The sequence below is a fragment of the Pan troglodytes genome, chromosome 2, assembly GCF_028858775.2.
Source record: "Pan troglodytes isolate AG18354 chromosome 2, NHGRI_mPanTro3-v2.0_pri, whole genome shotgun sequence".
In the NCBI taxonomy this organism is placed as follows: domain Eukaryota; kingdom Metazoa; phylum Chordata; class Mammalia; order Primates; family Hominidae; genus Pan; species Pan troglodytes.
In genome coordinates this window covers 53,271,767-53,290,577 of record NC_086015.1, presented here as the reverse complement: position 1 = coordinate 53,290,577, position 18,811 = coordinate 53,271,767, and the positions used below count along the sequence as shown (strand labels likewise).

Genomic DNA, 18,811 nt, shown 5'->3' with positions numbered 1-18,811 from the left:
GATCGAGCCACTGCACTCCAGCCTGGGTGACAGAGCAAGACTCTCTTGTCTCAAAAAAAAAAAAAAAAAAAAAAAAAGAGATGGGGTCTCACCATGTTGCCCAGGTTAGTCTTGAGCTCCTGGCCTCAAGCAATCCTCCTGCCTCAGCCTCCCCAAGTGCTAGGATTACAAGTGTGCCTGGCTTCTATTTCATTTCCTAAGTAAACTTAAAAAATTAAACCAGGACATCAGTTTGATAAACTTGAAAGAAAAAATAGGCCAGGCGCAGTGGCTCATGCCTGTAATCCCAGCATTTTGTGAGGCTGAGGCAGGCAGATCATGAGGTCAGGAGTTCGAGACCAGCCTGGCCAACATAGTGAAACTCCCATCTCTACCAAAAATACAAAAATTAGCTGGGTGTGGTGGTGGGCGCCTGTAATCCCAGCTACTCGGGAGGCTGAGGCAGAATTGCTTGAACCCAGGAGGCAGAGGTTGCAGTGAACTGAGATCACACCACTGCACTCTAGCCTGGGTGACAGTGCAATACTCCATCTCGGTTGGGGGAGGGGGGGTGGAAAGAAAGAAAAAATATATATGCTTTTAAATGTTTTATCTTATTTCATTTCTGATAACAAAAAATACTTATGTGTTGCAAAAACTCAAAAACTTCAGCAAGATAAAAATGGAAAGCCAAAGTCCCATATAAGCCCACTGCTCTTCAGAAATACAAGGTCTACAATATTATTAGTTTTAAGAAAGTGCTTGAAAAACAGGACAAGGGAAAAAGCAACCAGGAAGAAAAATGGCTTGTGAGCAGTGATATGCTCTGGACATTTGCTAGTGAACGTCACCTCTTTCACTGGCAGGCTTATCATTTTATTTTCTCTGTTCACAAGAAGATTTAGGGTGTCCTGTAATATGTCTACTGATCAAAAAATGCAAACATTCTGGTAGCATAAGTGGCTAAAAATAAGAAAGAAAAAAATCCTGAGGCCTGAAAATGTATTGGTCACGTGTAGGGAATATTTTAAAGACCCAAAAATGTTGTTTGGAGTCATGCTGCCACCACAACAGTTTTATGAGAGCCCTTCTGCTACACAGTATTCCATAAGGAGGCCTGCCTGCCTTTCGCCAAAGTACAGGCACCCTGCTCCAGATGCCCCACAACCAGGCTGCTGCCTCAGTTTTCATCAGCACCATTTTCACATTTCATTCCAATAAATAAGGATGCACTTAATCCTTGTCAGGGGCAGCACCTGGTACCCAGAATGCTGGACCTTCCCTGCCCTCGTGCTCATTGCCCCACCTCAGCAGGGCCTCTGACCCTGGGTACTTGGCAGGCTTCAGAGACTTTCTGCTGTTGGCCAGCCCAAATGTCCTGCAATTTCTCTTTCTAGCTGAGACCAATAAATCAACTGTGGACTGGTCAGAAGCCATCATCATCACTGCTATCAAAACCCAGGTCATAGAGCAAATTCTTTCCTGCCTCCTTGCATAGAGGGGTCTCTGAACATCCGAGATTGAGGTCACTGAACCAGCTCATCTGGTGGTCCCCCTGGGAACTGCTGGAAAGTAGCCAGTTGTCTTGGGAAGAGCACCTGCTGAGCTGCAAGAGTCTTCCCTGCACTGCCCTCACTGTCTTATTGGGCATGACTGTTCCTCCCAGAATAGGGCAGACTGGTTTTCTGGGGCTCCTGGGACACTGCAGATGCAGAGGCTGAGCATGGGGTTCCTGCTGCCCCAGGAAGGGGCTTTGAGGGACAGAAATTGCAGGCTGAGGACTCTGATATTTGGAATTGAATTTACAGGTCTGGATTGGGATTTGTTTTTGCTTGCTGGCTATGAGCCTGCCTCTGTGGGCCCTGTGGGCCTTCCTGGGCTGCTGCTTCTTGTCTTTCCCCCGCATTTCTACAGTCCCATCTTTCTGTTTAATCACCAAATGTTTACGTGGGTCACACAAAAACATACTTTGGGCTTGATATTTTTGGCAGGCATTCTTAATGCTGGTTGAAAAGTTGTTTATCTCCAATGATGTGAGGTGTGAGGCTCCTTGGGAAACCAGGTCCCTGTCACTAGGAATCTTATGGCCTGGGATGCTGGAACCATGGTTCTTGGCACCTGTTTTAGTAACAGCCCAGTTCTTGCAGTTAGTCTGCACCGCCTTGTCCTTTACATGCCTATTTCTTTCATGGGACCCAAATGCTGGCAGTGCAGCCTCTTCTTGGAGAGCATCATTCTTTGCTCCTTCACCCCAGACATCAAATTCTCCAGGCTGTAGGGAGCCCATACCAGGATTCCATGCAGCAGGGAGGGCCTGGGCCTGCCATAAAACTGGTTTCTCAGAGGTGTATTTTTCCTGCCTGGTGAGATTGAGGCTCTGGGCCAAAGGTGGCGATGTCTGAGAAGCGCTGTCTTTCACTGGAGGCACTGAGATCAATCTCTTCAGCTCTGCTAGGACACTGGGCACATTCAGCTGGCCTAGCTGCTCACACAGCTGCTGGAATTCCTGACTCTGCTGAGCAACTAAAACTTCAAGGTGCTTCAGGTTGGACTTCATTTCTATAAACTCTGCTTGTCTCTGGGGAGAGAGGCAGTGAGAAAGACAGTGATGGACAGTGCAAGTCAGAAAGCACAATAAAACGTGAGAACAGACCAATGGATGTGACAGCAGAACCAAGGCTTGCTCCTTGTAGGGAACCTCCCAGGGTAAGCACAATTACACTCTGGAGTTGAACCCCTGGGGCCCACATCATGTCAAGGAACCTTGGGGAAGGAAGCTAGTCTATATGCTGGCCCCTTTCCAAGTGGCCTGTGCTGGCCTCTTGTCTTAGCTGAAAATTTGCAACTTTAAAGTTTTCTTAGCCGGGCGCAGTGACTCACACCTGTAATCCCCAGCACTTTGGGAGGCTAAGGCAGGTGGATCACAAGGTCAAGAGATTGAGACCATCCTGGCCAACATGGTGAAAAACCCCCTCTCTACTAAAAATACAAAAATTAGCTGGGCGTGGTGGTGCACACCTGTAAGTCCTAGCTACTCAGGAGGCTGAGGCAGGAGAATTGCTTGAACATGGGAGGCGGAGGTTGCAGTGAACCGAGATTGCACCACCGCACGACAAAGCGAGACTCTGTCTCAAAAAAAAAAAAAAAAAAAAGTTTCTCTCTGGGTCTAGTTCAAAGCCCAAAACACACTTAGAAAGAGGTTGGGGTTTACACTTACAGCTTCAAATCTTTTCTTCATCTCAAGGATGGCCTGCTCCATGTTGCCTTTGTCCTGGACTGCCTCAAACACCAGGTCATTCTGGGCCTGTATAGTCTCTTGTACTAAATACAAAACAGTGACAGTTCACCTCCTGAAGACTATGTATGGTATGTCCCATCTGCCCAAACCACAGAACCACAGCAGTGAAAAGGGAGGAGCTGGATGCAGACCGGAGTGGTTCCTCCAGGCTCTCCTTCCCTCCCTCCTTGACAAGATCCTGGCTAGGGCAGACCCAACCTCAGCACCTGCTGGGGACTCTGAGAATCAGTTGCCCAGACAACAGCACAAAAGCTTCTGTGGCCTTCCTTCTTGTCCCTGTCATCAGAGTGATCTTAGTAGAATGCACCCTCTGAAACCTTCATTGAAACTTTTTTTCTTTTTTTTTTGAGACGGAGACTAGCTCTGTCACCCAGACTGGAGTGCAGTGATGCGATCTTGGTTCACTGCAACTTCCCCCTCCCAGGTTTGAGCGATTCTCCTGCCTCAGCTCCTAAGTAGCTGGGATTACATGCGCATGCCACCATGCCCTGCTAATTTTTGTATTTTTAGTAGAGACGGGGTTTCACTATGTTGGCCAGGCTGGTCTTGAACTTCTGACCTCCGGTGATCTGCCCGCCTCGGCCTCCCAAAGTGCTGGGATTACAGGCGTGAGCCACCATGCCCAGCCCGTTGAAACTTTCGATGGCACCCCACTGGTCACTGAACAAAATCTAAATCTTTAAATTGGCTAACAAGATCTGGGCTCACTTCCCTTTACCCATTTGTCCTCCTCCATGTCTCTGGACTCTTGTTTTCTCTCTCACCACTGGCCTTTGTGCAAAGTCTTCCCTTAGCTTCAAGTACCCTGTCTCTGTCCCTGTCATTCCCCACCCCCCCACAACCAATCACCACCTTAGTCCAGCTAATTCCTATTCTTCCTTCTACTTTCAGCAGTTACCTCCTCAGAAAATACCATTTCCACTCGGCTAGGGTGTTGCTTCTCTCTGCCGGTAGCACCGTGTATGTGCCCTACCATCATTTATTGCCCTCCACTTATTTATCCCATACTTACACTTGGACCCAAATAGACTTGGGGACCTAGGTGCTAACTACATCAGGACTGATTGATTTTCCTCTTTTGCACAGTGAGATTCTGCATGCACACACACACACACACACATATTTATTTAATGACACATTGTGTTGCAATTTATTGCCATCCTCTTGCTAGACTACAGGTCATATGAAGATGCTTTTATATTTATTCAACGAATGTTTAATGAGCATATACTATGTGCCAGGCACTATGGATATAGCAGTTATCAAGACAGATAAAGCTAGCTGGGCGTGGAGACTCACGCCTGTAATCCCAGCACTTTGGCAGGCTGAGGCAGGCAGATCACCTGAGGTCAGGAGTTCGAAACCAGCCTAGCCAACATGATGAAATCCCGTCTCTACTAAAAATACAAAAATGAGCCAGACGTGGCGGCGGGTGCCTGTAGTCCCAGCTACTTGGTTGGCTGAGGCACGAGAATTGCTTGAACCTGGGAGGTAGAGGTTGCAGTGAGTTGAGATCCCACCATTGCACTCCAGCCTGGGTGACAGAGCGAGACTTCATCTCAAAAAAAAAAAAAAAAAAGACAAATAAAGCCCTCTTGAAATTGCAATCTTAGGGAAAACAGGAGGTAGTTAATGACTAATTATACAAATAACTATAAATGTAATAACTGCTCTAAAGGAAAAGCGTACTGTGCTTGAGACCATGTAACTGTAGACTTAGTCACTCTCAGGGGTAAGATTTCCCTAAGAAACTGATATTTAGCTGAATTGTCATAAAACTGTAAGGGAAAGAATATTACCAACAGAAGAAAGAGCACGTTCCAAACAGAGGAATTGAGATCAGCATGGCTGAAACATGGTGAGCAAGGGGCCCAGGAGCAGGCCACAGCTGAGGGGAGGCAGGTCACAGTTACACAGAGGGGTGTATGAGCCATGGCAAGATTGGTGGACTTGAATTCTTTTTTCTTTCTTTCTTTCTTTTTTTGAGACAGAATCTCATTCTGTCGCCTAGCTGGAGTGCAGTGGCACGATCTCAGCTCACTGCAACCTCTGCCGCCTGAGTTCAAGCAGTTCTCCAGCCTCAGCCTCCGGAGTAGCTAGGATTACAGGCATGCACCACCATGCCCAGCTATTAATTGTATTTTAATAGAGATGGGGTTTTGCCATGTTGCCCAGGCTGGTCTCAAACTCTTGACCTCAGGTGATCCACCCGCCTCAGCCTCCCAAAGTGCTGGGATTACAGGCATAAGCCACCATGCCTGGCCGAAATATACACCTTTATCTGAAAGTTTATTGTCAGACACTGTGCTAGGAGAATGGGAAACAATTTTGAACAAAACTGTCTACCTACATGATTTTTTTTTTTTTTTTGAGACTGAGTCTCATTCTGTTGCCAGGCTGGAGTGCAGTAGTGCAATCACAGCTCACTGCAACCTCTGCCTCCGGGTTCAAGCAATTCTCCTGCCTCAGCCTCCCAAGTAGCTGGGACTTTAGGCACGCAACACCATGCCCAGCTAATTTTTGTATTTTTAGTAGAGACAGGGTCCACCATGTTGGCCAGGATGATCTCGATCTCTTGACTTCATGATTCGCCCACCTCGGCCTCCCAAAGTGCTGGAATTACAGGAGTGAGCCACCATGCCCGGCCGAATTCTACAGTCTAGAAGAGGGAAAAAATAATAAACAGGCTGGGCACAGTGGCTCACACCTATAATCCCAGCACTTTGGGAAGCCGCTGGGGCGGGAGGATTGCTTGGGCCCAGGAGTTCTAGACCAGCCTGGACAACATAGTGAGATCCTGTCTCTACAAAATGAAAAATAAAAATTAGCTGGGTGGGGTGGTATGTGCCTGTGGTCCTAGCTACTCGGGAGGCTGAGGTGGGAGAATTGCTTGATCCCAGGAGGTCAAAGCTACAGTCAGCTGTGATTGTGCCACTGCACTCCAGCTTTGATGACAGAGGGAGACCCTATCTCAAAAATAAAAAAAAAGAAAAGAAAAAAGCAGTAAGAAATGGTACATTTTATGTTATGTGTATTTTACCACAATTTTTAAAAAGTGGGTCCAGGGCTGTGCCACCCCACTGGCAATGCTGGCTGCCTTCTGGAAACTGCATATGCCTCACTCCCTCAGTGTGTAAATTCACAAACACTAATGGATAACAACAGAAAATGGCATGAAAACAGTAGGAATCAGCAATTTTGCACAGGAAATTTTGGGAAATGTTTACTGTAGTCTCCCTGCAGTTGGGAAAAAATTGAACAAACAAGATGAATTTGGTGGCAGGGCGTGGTGGCTCACGCCTGTAATCTCAGCACTTTGGGAGGCCGAGGCGGGCGGATCACCTGAGGTCGGGAGTTCGAGACCAGCCTGACCAACATGGAGAAACCCCGCCTCTACTAAAAATACAAAATTAGCCGGGTGTGGCGGCACATGCCTGTAATCCCAGCTACTCGGGAGGCTGAGGCAGGAGAATCTCTTGATATAATCTCGTGATATAAAAACTAAGTAGGCCAGGCACGGTGGCTCCGCCCATAATCCCAGCACTTCGGGTGGCCGAGGCGGGCAGATCAGCTGAGATCAGGAGTTCGAGAACAGCCTGACCAACATGGAGAAACCCTGTCTCTACTAAAAATACAAAAATTAGCAGTGCGTGGTGTCGCATGCCTGTAGTCCCAGCTACTCGGGAGGCTGAGGCAGGAGAATCGCTTGAACCCGGGAGGCAGAGGTTGCGGTGAGCCGAGATCGCGCCATTGCACTCCAGCCTGGGCAACAAAAGCAAAACTCCATCTCAAAAAAAAAAACAAAAAAACCAACAACTAAGTAAAGTCTGAGCGCAGCGGCTCACACCAGTAATCCCAGCACTTTGGGGAGGCCAAAGCTGGCGGATCACAAGGTCTGGAGATCAAGACCTTCCTGGCCAACATGGTGAACCCCGTCTCTACTAAAAATACAAAAATTAGCTGGGCATGGTGATGCACGCCTGTAGTCCCAGCTACTCAGGAGGCTGAGGCAGGAGAAACACTTGAACCCAGGAGGCAGAGGTTGCAGTGAGCTGAGATTGTGGACTACACTCCAGCCTGGCGACAGAGAGAGACTCCACCTCAAAAAAAAAAAAAAAAATTAGCCAGGCATGGTGGCATGTGCCTGTAGTCCCAGCTACTCAGGAGGCTGAGACAGGAGAACTGCTTGAACCTAGGAAGGGGAGGTTGCAGTGAGCTGAGATCGCGCCACTGCACTCCAGCCTGTGTGACAGAGAGAGACTCTGTCTCAAAACAAGCCAACCAACCAACAAACAAAAACTAAGTAAAATATATTGAGACGTGAAAATGGAACCCCTAAACTAACATGAAACAATTTAATCTAGCATAGTTTTTTTATTTTTTTGAGATGGAGTCTTACTCTGTCGCCCAGGCTGGAGTGCAGTGGCGCGATCTTGGCTCACCGCAACCTCCGCCTCCAGGGTTCAAGCGATTCTCCTGCCTCAGCCTCCTGAGTAGCTGGAGGCATGCGCCACCACGCCCGGCTAATTTTTGTATTTGTAGTAGAGACGGGGTTTTACCATGTTGGTCAGGCTGGTCTCCTACTTCTGATCTTGTGATCTGCCCGCCTCGGCCTCCCAAAGTGCTGGGATTACAGGCGTGAGCTGCTGTGTCTGGCCCAAAGAATTTTTTAGAAAGCAAATTTTCCCATATTTCTCACCACAGGTACAAGTTCAATTCCATGTGTCAATCAATTAGAAAGAGGCTATTTACTTAGGTATTGGATTCCTGCTCCTAAACCCAATTAGTCAAATATTCTTCAGACATCCATGTAGATATTTATAGTAGAGAGCAAATGTAATTATCCTTCCATAGAGAAGTTCCTAAATAGTAATGTTTCTTAGCAACAGTGGGCATTACTGACCCTCACAAAAGCAGAGCATGAGAAAGGCAAGCAAAGTGTTTGATTCTGGATTAAGTGCTCAGAAAGCATCCATCTGAGGTCCCATACATTCAGTTCTTGTCCCCAGGGCAACATATGTTTGGCGTCTTCTCTTTTATAGGAGCTTTTGTATCAAACTCATTACATTCAAAGTCTATCCATATTTTTTCTTTTAAAAAAATTTAGTTATGAAAATAACTGAAAACCATAATAGTATAAAAAGGCATACATTGAAAAATGATTGAATCTCTCCTCTGCAAACCTTGGTCTCTCTTCCTGGATTTAACATTATCATCGGTTTCTGGAATTTTACATTAATACGTGTGCATATCTGTATATACATTATAGGTCCTGTGTTTGTATGTGTATGTGTGTCTAGAAGAGTATTTATTTCATTTTTGCTTTGACTATAAACATTAGATATTTTTAGCTTTTATGTAAAAATGCCATTTAAAATCCATTTCCATATTCTGGACAATATCTGTTTTCCTGTTAAGATGATTTTTAAACAATTTGTTTTTATTTTAGCAACTTGGTAAGGCCTCAATTGAGATGAGATCAGATTGTGATGCAAGCTTTTCCCCGGATGGCCAGTGATTTTCCTTTTACTCTGTAGTTTTATTCTCCCTCAGGTGCTGATGAGAGCCTAACAAAAGATCTGGCAGCCTCCTTGTATAAGATGAGACCACCTCCAACTTTTTTAGGGATACTCTTCCCAATTTTCACTGGCTGGTCACACTTTCCAACAAGATGTATCCTGGAGCACGCGAAGAGCACCTTTTTGTTGGTTTAATTTAACGATGAACAGATATTTCCATTCTACCATATTCATATAGATGGATCTCACTCTTCTTAACAATTATATCTATTTTGCTTAGAAAGGCTTTTCCCATTCTAAAATTATAAAAATGTTGTCCATGGCCGGGCGTGGTGGCTCACACCTATAATCTCAGCACTTTGGGAGGCTGAGGTAGGTGGATATGAGGTCAAGAGTTTGAGACCATCCTGGCCAACATGGTGAAACCTTGTCTCTACTAAAAATATAAAATTTAGCTGGGCGTGGTGGTGTGTGCCTGTAGTCCCAGCTACTTGGGAGGCTGAGGCAGGAGAATCGCTTGAACCCAGGAGGCAGAGGCTGCAGTGAGCCAAGATCACGCCACTGCACTTCAGCCTGGGTGACAGAGCGAAACTCCATCTCAAAAAAAAAAAAATGTGTCCATGTTTTCTTCTAGTTCTTTTTATAATTTATCACCAGACTTAACATATGAGGTAAAGTAGTATACAAGAGGCTTTGGTAATTCACTTTATTACTGTGGTCCTTAGTGTCCTCAGCTGAAGAACAGGAAGAGTTAGATTAGATGGCCACAGTGACCCTTCTGGCTGGGCAGGCTGACTGGGAAAATATTTAATGACCTCATCTGTGAAGGCACCAATTACATAACAACACAGACAACACTTTCACACAGTATCTTTACTTCCCTATTCCCTGATGAGCGCAGTGAGTAGAGACTGAAAGCTTGCAGTATGCACTGAGGTGGAGTTCAATGCTCTAGGATAGCTGGACTGGACCTGGCCATATGCTAGAGGATTTGTCTGGTTCCTCTCTCAATGATTAATTTTCTGCTAATCATCATTTCCTACCAAGAAAGAGAATTATTCTGGATAGGCTACTTGTGCTCATTTTCAAGAATGACCTGTCCTAATTCATGTGATACTGCTGTGTCTGTTACTGAGTCTTTTTTCTTTCTTTTTCTTTTTTGAGACAGAGTTTCACTCTTGTTGCCCAGGCTGGAGTGCTATGGTGCAATCTCAGCTCACTGAAACCTCTGCCTCCCAGGTTCAAGTGATTCTCCTGCCTCCCAAGTAGCTAGGATTAAAGGCCTGCACCAGCACGCCTGGCTAATTTTGTATTTTTTTTTTAGTAGAGATGGGTTTTCACCATATTGGTCAGGCTGGTCTCAAACTCCTGACCTCAAGTGATCCACCCACCTCGGCCTCCCAAAGTGCTGGGATTACAAGTGTGAGTCACTGTGCCTGGGTTTTTGTTTTGTTTTGTTTTGTTTTTGAGAGAGTCTGGTTCTATCGCCCAGGCTGGAGTGCAGTGGCAGGATCTCGGCTCACTGCAACCTCCCCCTCCTGGGTTCATGTCATTCTGCCTCAGCCTCCTGAGTAGCTGGGACTACAGGTGCCCGCCACCACGCCCAGCTAATTTTTTGTATTTTTAGTAGAGATGGGGTTTCACCGTGTTAGCCAAGATGGTCTTGATCTCCTGACCTCGTGATCTGCCCGCCTCGGCCTCCCAAAGTGCTGGGATTACAGGCGTGAGCCACCATACCTGGCCTTTTTTTTTTTTTTTTTTTTTTTTGAGATGGAGTCTCACTCTATCGTCTAGGCTGGAGTGCAGTGGCGCCATCTCGGCTCACTACAACCTCCACCTCCCAGGTTCAAACGATTCTCCTGTCTCAGCCTCCCAAGTAGCTGGAATTACAGGCTCCAGCCATCACGCATGGCTAATTTATGTATTTTTAGTAGAGACGGGTTTTCACCATGTTGGACAGACTGGTCTCAAACTCTTGACCTCAAGTGATTCACCCGCCTTGGCCTCCCAAAGTGCTGGAATTACAGACATGAACCACCACGCCCACCCTTGAATCTATTTTTTTTTTTTCATTTTATTTATTTAGTTTTAGTTTTAGTGTTTAGAGACAGGGTCTTGGTCTAGCTCCCAGGCTGGAGTGCAGTGGCACCATCTTGGCTCACAGCAGCTTCGACGTCCCAGACTCAAGCGATCCTCCCACCTCACCCTCCCTAGTACCTGGGACTACAGGCATATGTCCCATGCCCTGCTGGTTTTGTTTATTTTTTGTAGACACAAAGTCTCCTTATGTTTCCCAGGCTGGTCTCAAACTCCTGGACTCAAGCAATCCACCCACCTTGGCCTCCCAAAGTGCTGGGATTAGGCTGGGCGTGGTGTCTCACGCCTATAATCCCAGCACTTTGGGAGGCCGAAACAGGCTGATCACCTGAGGTCAGGAGTTCAAAACCAGCCTGGCCAACATGATGAAACCTTGTCTCTAGTAAAAATACAAAAAAATAGCCAGGTGTGGTGGCATGCACCTGCATGAGACTGGTGCAGGAGAGACTCGTGCAGGAGACTGGCTTGAACCCGGGAGGGAGAGGTTGCAGTGAACCGAGATCGTGCTACTGCACTCCAGCCTGGGTGACAGAGCGAGACTCCATCTCAAAAAAACAAAAACAAAAACACAAAGTGCTGGGATTATAGGCGGGAGCCACCACGCCCGGCCTCTCTTCTGAGTCTTACCCTTTGAAAATTAAGGAACCTGCCAGGCGTGGTAGCTCACACCTGTAATCCCAGCACTTTGGGAGGCCGAGGTGGGCGGATCACCTGATGTTAGGAGTTCGAGACCAGCCTGGCCAACATGGTGAAACCCCGTCTCTACTAAAAATACAAAAATTAGCCAGGCATGGTGGCAGGCACCTGTAATCCCAGCTACTCGGGAGACTGAGGCAGGAGAATCGCTTGAACCTGGGAGGCAGAGGTTGCAGTAAGCCAAGTTCGCGCCATCGCACTCCAGCCTGGGGGACAAGAGTGAGAGTTCGTCTCAAAAAAAAAAAAAAGAAAAGAAAAGAAAAAAAGAAAAGCAAAAGAAAATTAAGGAATGGATCCCTTTGCCTACTCTAAGCCAGATGCAGTTTTAGTTCTTTCTCTGCCTTGATCTTGTGTTGGGGCCTCAGGCACTTCCTTTCCCTTTTCTGGGATTTAAACGCCATACTTTTGCTGCAATCCTCCTTTTTTGTACTTCACCCAGTTTTATTATTATTATTATTATTTGATACAGGGAGTTTCACTCTGTTGTTCAGGCTGGAGTACAGTGGCACGATCTCAGCTCACTGCAACCTCTGCCTCCTGGGTTCAAGCGATTCTCCTGCCTCAGCCTCCCAAGTAGCTGGGATTACAGGTGTCTGCCACCACGCCTGGCTAATTTTTTTTGTATTTTTAGTAGAGACGGGGTTTCGTCATTTTGGCCAGGCTGGTCTCGAACTCCTGGCCTCAAGTCATCCTCCCGCCTTAGCCTCCCAAAGTGCTGGGATTATAGGCATGAGCCACTGTGCCCGGCCCACCCAGTTTTCAATGTAAAACAAAAACAGAGTACTTTCCTTGGGTACTTATAAATGACTTACTCTATCATGTTATACAAAGGAAGCATCCCTGATTTGCTTCTGCTGTCTGTCTTGCTACTTCTTGTGGGGTTAACAGTTTCACTTCCAGAACAAGTTTTTTTTTTTTTTTTTTTTGACGGAGTCTCGCTCTGTCGTCCAGGCTGGAGTGCAGTGGCGCCATCTCAGCTCACTGCCACCTCCGCCTCCCGGATTCAAGCAGTTCTTCTGCCTCAGCCTCCCGAGTAGCTGGGACTACAGGCGCCCACCACCACACCCAGCTAATTTTTGTATTTTTAGTAGAGATGGGGTTTCACCATATTAGACAGGCCAGACTTGAACTCCTGACCTTGTGATCTGCCCGCCTCGGCCTCCCAAAGTGCTAGGATTACAAGTGGGAGCCACTGTGCCTGGCCCCAGAACAAGTTTCTAAACAGATGCATATGCCCTGTGTGTGGGATGCCCAGGTTGAAATCCAGCAGACAGTACAGTGCTTCTATGCAGACAGTTGGGGATTAATTTTTAGGCCACAAAAAGGCATTAATTTTTGTAAATTATGAGCAGTCCACCCCATGGCATTTGAGTAAGTTGATTTCAACTTGTTTATAAAATAAACACACAGACAAATGCAAACAAGTACAGATGCATAGTCATCAGCTCATCGTTTTGCTAGGAAACAGGTGGTTCTAGAGAAGTATTCACCCAAGGAGAACTGTATATTTGCTCTCTTCTGTTTATAGGGCAAGGGCCATGGTTTCATCTAAATGTAGACCACTAATTGGTGGAGCACAGGATTTTATAAACCACAAACTATAAGTAAAATTGAGAATGGGGCCGGGCGTGGTGGCTCATGCCTGTAATCCCAGCACTTTGGGAGGCTGAGGTGGGCAGATCACGAGGTCAGGAGATGGAGACCATCCTGGCTAACACAGTGAAACCCCGTCTCTACTAAAAATTTTAAAAATTAGCCGGCCATGGTGGCGGGCGCCTGTAGTCCCAGCTACTTAGGAGGCTGAGGCAGGAGAATGGCGTGAACCCGGGAGGCGGAGCTTGCAGTGAGCCGAGATCGAGCCACTGCACTCCAGCCTGGGCGACAGAGCGAGACTCCGTCTCAAAAAAAAAAAAAAAAAAAAATTGAGAATGATGCTGTGATTCACAACACAGCTCTCACTGAAACCAAGGCAGCAAGAAGAGCAGCAGGTACTACGGTATTTCTAACTCCTAAGGGGGCAGTCAGTGTCTATAGACAGCACAGGCAGCAATTTGAGACTCAAGGATGTTGCTGACTCACTTCAGGCAGTGAGATGAGAAACCTAGCAGAGCTACCTGCCCTGAGGCAACATGGTTACCAGGTGGGGGATTAGTGCTTCACAAAAGGCATCATGGGACCAGAGCATTGTCACATAGAGGTGGGCCTCACTACCCAGCTTAGTGTGCTCCACATCTCTTCAGGACTAACCCTATATACCCATCCTCTCATCTGAAACCCTGTGAGGAACCTCACCACTGGAAACCAGGCTAGGGTCAGAAAGTTCATGTTCATCATTCGCCAGTGCCCTCTGCTGATACCTCAAACATGAGGCACTCACATGTCTTGGCCACAGTCTCCAAAGAATCCAAAATAGATTGGCTTCTTGAACTGAGATGGTCCTCAGACTTTTCCACAGACGTCTGCAACTAAGAAACCCAAAATTATGAAATAATTCACAGGCTATTGCCTTATTCTACTATCTTAGAGAATTGTCATTTCATGATAAATAGGGATAGTTAAAATATTGCTATTCTACATTAACTAAAGCCAATACAATATAAATATTAAACTTCTTAAAATATAAGATGTTCTAACTCCTTGAAAAGTAGCTGTACTTACCCTGAGAATGCTTTCTCTAACATTAGAAACAAAGTTGTATAGAGTCTCACTAGAATAGGAGGGAAAAAAGAAAACAAATCTTTATGAAATATTGAAGTGATAAGTAACATAAATGATTCCATAAATATGGCAGATCTCTACCTAGCATAGCATCAAAACATTGCTTGATTAGATCTGAAGACTTGACCCTGAGAAACCTTAGTGCCCAGCAGGGAAAAAAAAGAGAGTCCCAGCACTTTGGGAGGCCAAGGCAGGTGGATCACAAGGTCAGGAGTTCAAGACCAGCCTGGCCAAGACAGTGAAACCCCGTCTCTACTAAAAATACAAAAATTAGCCGGGCGTGGTGGTGGGCGCCTGTAATTCCAGCTACTGGGGAGGCTGAGACAGGAGAATTCCTTGAACCTGGGAGGCGGAGGTTGCAGTGAGCCAAGATCATGCCACTGCACTCCAGCCTGGGAGACAGAGCGAGACTCCACCTCAAAATAAAATAAAAAGTTAAAAAAAAAAAAAGAGAGAACACAGACTTCCTATGACCACTGCTAAGGCAAATCGCATTTTTCTTTTTAAAATCCATATTCATATACATATTTATATGTAAATATTAATATGAAAATATTCATTTCTAATGAAAAAGAAGCTATCACAGTTATTCCTCAACTATACATACTACTCTTTTTTTTTTTTTTTTTGAGACAGAGTCTCGCTCCGTCACCCAGGCTGGAGTGCAGTGGCGTGATCTCGGCTCACTGCAAGCTCTGCCTCCTGGATTCACACCATTCTCCTGCCTCAGCCTCTCGAGTAGCTGGGACTACAGGCTCCCGCCACCATGCCCGGCTAATTTTTTGAATTTTTAGTAGAGACGGGGTTTCATCGTGTTAGCAAGGATGGTCTCAATCTCCTGACCTCGTGATCCGCCTGCCTCGGTCTCCCAAAGTGCTGGGATTACAGCCATGAGCCACCACGCCTGGCCACATCCAGTTCTTAAAAAAAGACTCACACATGGGCTGGGCATGGTGGCTTACACCTGTAATCCCATCACTTTGGGAGGCTGAGGCCGGTGGATCACCTGAGGTCAGGAGTTTGAGACCAGCCTGGCCAACATGCTGAAACCCCATCTCTACTAAAAATACAAAAATATTAGCTGGGCATGGTGTCACGCGCCTGTGGTCCCAGCTACTTCGGAGGCTGGGGCACTTGAATCGCTTGAACCCAGGCGGCGGAGGTTACAGTGAGCCAAGATCTTGCCACTATACTCCAGCCTGGGCAACAGAGTGAGACTCCATCTCAATAAACAAAACAAAACAAAAGCCAAAGAATTCATGCATTGTATGATGAAAACTCATGGACATGAACAGAAGATCAACAGACACTGGGGCCTAGTTGAGGTGAAGGGTGGAGGAGGGAAAGGATCAGAAAAAAAAATAGCTATTGGGTACTATGCTTAGTACCTGGGTGATGAAATAATCTGTACAACAAACATCTGTGACAAGAGTCTACCTATGTAACAAACCTGCACATATACCCCTGAACCTAAAATAAAAGTTTAAAAAAATTCAAAAAAGTTTTTGAATGTAAAATTTAAACGATTTCATGCATTCTATTCTTTTTTGTTGTTGTTTTTTTATTTTTGCTTGTTTGTTTGAGATGGAGTTTCACTCTTGTCTCCCAGGCTGTTGTGCAATGGTGCAATCTAGGCTCCCTGCAACCTCCGCCTCCTGGGTTCAAGTGATTCTCCTGTCTCAGCCTCCTGAGTAGCTGGGATTACAGGCACCCGCCACCGTGCCTGGCCACATTCTATTCTAGACTCTAAAATAAATAATGTTGTCCAACTTCCTAATCCTGATGATCTGAAAAGAAAAATCAGGGGGCAGATGTTTAGGAAAAATAAGTGTAACATTACTTGAATATTACATTTCTCTTAGAAATCCTCTAGTTTTTATTTTTCAGAGAGAAAAAAATTGTGGTAGACTATATGTAAATCTACCACAAATCATATTGACAAGAAGGCAATTAAGAATAACTAGGAGGCTGGGTATGGTGGCTCATGCCTGTAATCCCAGCACTTTGAGAGGTCGAGGTGGGATGATTGCTTGAGCCCAGGAGTTCAAGACCAGCCTGGACAACATAGTGAGACACTATCTCTGAAAAAAAAAAATTAGGTGGGCACAGCAGTGTGTGCCTCTGATCGAAGCTACTTGGGAAGCTAAGGTGGGAGGACTGCGGTGGCTCATGCTTGTAATCCCAGCACTTTGGGAGGCCGAAGTGGGCAGATCACCTGAGGTCAGGAGTTCGTGACCAGCCTGGCCAACATGGCGAACCCCGTCTCTACTGAAAATACAAAAATGAGCTGGGCATGCTGGCATGCGCTTGTGATCCCAGCTACTCGGGAGGCTGTGGCAGGAGAATCACTTGAACCCAGGAGGCGGATGTTTCAGTGAGCCAAGGTCGTGCCATTGCACTCCAGTTTCACAAGAGTGAAACTCCATCTCAGAAAAAAATAATAATAAAATAAATAATAATAATAATAATGGCCAGGCACGGTGGCTCACGCCTATAATTCCAGCATTTTGGGAGGCTGAGATGGGTGGATCAACTGAGGTCAGGAGTTTGTGACCAGCCTGGCCAACATGGTGAAACCCTGTCTCTACTAAAAATACAAAAATTAGCCAGGCATGGTGGCAGGCGCCTGTAGTCCCAGCTACTCAGGAGGCTGAGGCAGGAGAATTGCTTGAACCCGGGAGGCAGAGGTTGCAGTGAGCCAAGATTGTGCCACTGCACTCCAGCCTGGCGACAGAGCAAGACTCCGTCAAAAAAAAAAAAATCAATCTATAATTCTCTCTCTCCCTCTTTCTCTTTCTCCCTCTTTCTCTGTGTGTCTGTTTGTGTGTCTGCGTGTGTGTGTGTGTGTATGTGTGTGTAAGTCCTATGGTTTGGTTTCTCTGGAGAACTCTAATACATGCTATTATGCTAAAATTGAATTATTTAATTACTGACACTCTATGTCTTGTTTTACTCAGAAAAGGTGAGTTCTTTCATCCATTTGAAAGGTTTAAATACCTGTCACATTTGTCTTTTGCCCTTTTCTTTTTCTCCTCAAACTGTTCCAAGAGGCCTTTTGATTTTCCAACTGACAAAGGAGGAGGAAATACACCTCCATCTTTTATATCTCCTCCGAACAGCTGGGGCTTTGTCTGGTACTTTGTGAAAATGCTAGGTTCACCCTGTTAAATGAAAAAAATATATAGCATTTCACACATAAAAATATTTATAGCATTCAGTATTTTCTGTACAATGCAGAGTCACATTTAAGTGCAAACCATATTGCTGTAACGTAACATAGCAAGTAGTATTTCCATTTTATCTTTGTATACACCAGAAAATTACATTTAAAATAAAGCAATTGTTTTTATTAATATAGATTTTTGCCTTACCAGCCCAGAGATATTTAAATGTCAACCAAAATAGCTTAGAATCAATTGCATAAATTTAAAGGCAAGAACAGAGAACCATTTATGCTATTTCTGACATGATGTGTTAAAGTTTTCATAATCATAATTTTAACTCAAATTGCTGTTGCTCAGCTGCTAGTGAACTGAACTCATATTGGTAAGTTTGATGTGGACTGGACAGTGGGCATGCTGACAAATGGTGAGCCACTTTCTGCATTCTTTGGCAAAATTCTGAAACATTCAGGGAGGTCATTTATTCCTTCATATCACTAGATACATTTTTGTACTGAAATACTTATTTCAGAGCATACTTTACTAACTTAAAGCACCGACTGGCTGGGCATGGTGGCTCACCCCTGTACTCCCAACACTTTGTTTGGGAGGCCGAGGTGGGTGGATCACAAGGTCAGGAGTTTGAGACCAACCTGACCAATGTGATGAAACCCCGTCACTACTAGAAATACAAAAATTGGTCGGGTGTGGTGGCTCATGCCTGTAATCCCAGCACTTTGGGAGGCCGAGGCGGGCGGATCACCTGAGGTCAGGAGTTTGAGACCAGCCTGCTCAACTTGGCGAAACCCTGTCTCTACTAAAATACAAAAAATTAGCCGGGCATGCTGGCAGGCACCTGTAATCCCAACTACTCAGGAGGCTGAGGCAGGAGAATTGCTTTAACACAGAAGGAGGAGGTTGCAGTGAGCCAAGATTGAACCACTGCATTCCAGCCTGGGCAACAAGAGTGAAACTCCGTCTCAAAACAGAAACAAAAACAAAAACAAAAATTAGCTGGGCGTGGTGGCACACACCTGTAATCACAGCTACTCGGGAGGCTGAGGCAGGAGAATCGCTTGAACCTGGGAAGAGGAGGTTGCAGTGAGCCAAGATCGTGCCACTGCACTCCAGCCCGGGTGACAGAGTGCGACTCTGTCTCAAAAAAAAATAAAAGAAAAGAAAAAAAAGCACCAACTTAATCTTATTTGTTAAGTCCCTATTTGATGCATGTAAGTCTGTATATAAAACTTGAGCCCAGGCTGGGCACAGTGGCTTACGCCTATAATCCCAGCACTTTGGGAGGCCAAAGTGGGCAGATCACCTGAGGTTGGGAGTTCAAGAAC

At 45.8% G+C, this 18,811-nt stretch overlaps 1 protein-coding gene across 5 annotated transcripts in view; it reads right to left on the bottom strand.

The window, feature by feature from the left end:
* Positions 1-574: 574 nt before the first annotated feature.
* Positions 575-18,811, bottom strand: part of IHO1 (interactor of HORMAD1 1) — a 65,817-nt gene continuing 47,580 nt past the window's right edge. For all 5 annotated transcript variants that reach the window (XM_063806781.1, XM_063806782.1, XM_001162713.6 and 2 more), the window contains 5 exons: positions 17,305-17,468; positions 14,248-14,296; positions 13,967-14,054; positions 3,197-3,300; positions 575-2,557 (listed from right to left, as the gene is read on the bottom strand). In XM_063806781.1, the coding sequence (XP_063662851.1) occupies positions 1,406-2,557; positions 3,197-3,300; positions 13,967-14,054; positions 14,248-14,296; positions 17,305-17,468 (1,557 nt within the window). In that variant the 3' untranslated portion in view covers positions 575-1,405. The remainder of the gene's footprint in view (positions 2,558-3,196; positions 3,301-13,966; positions 14,055-14,247; positions 14,297-17,304; positions 17,469-18,811) is intronic.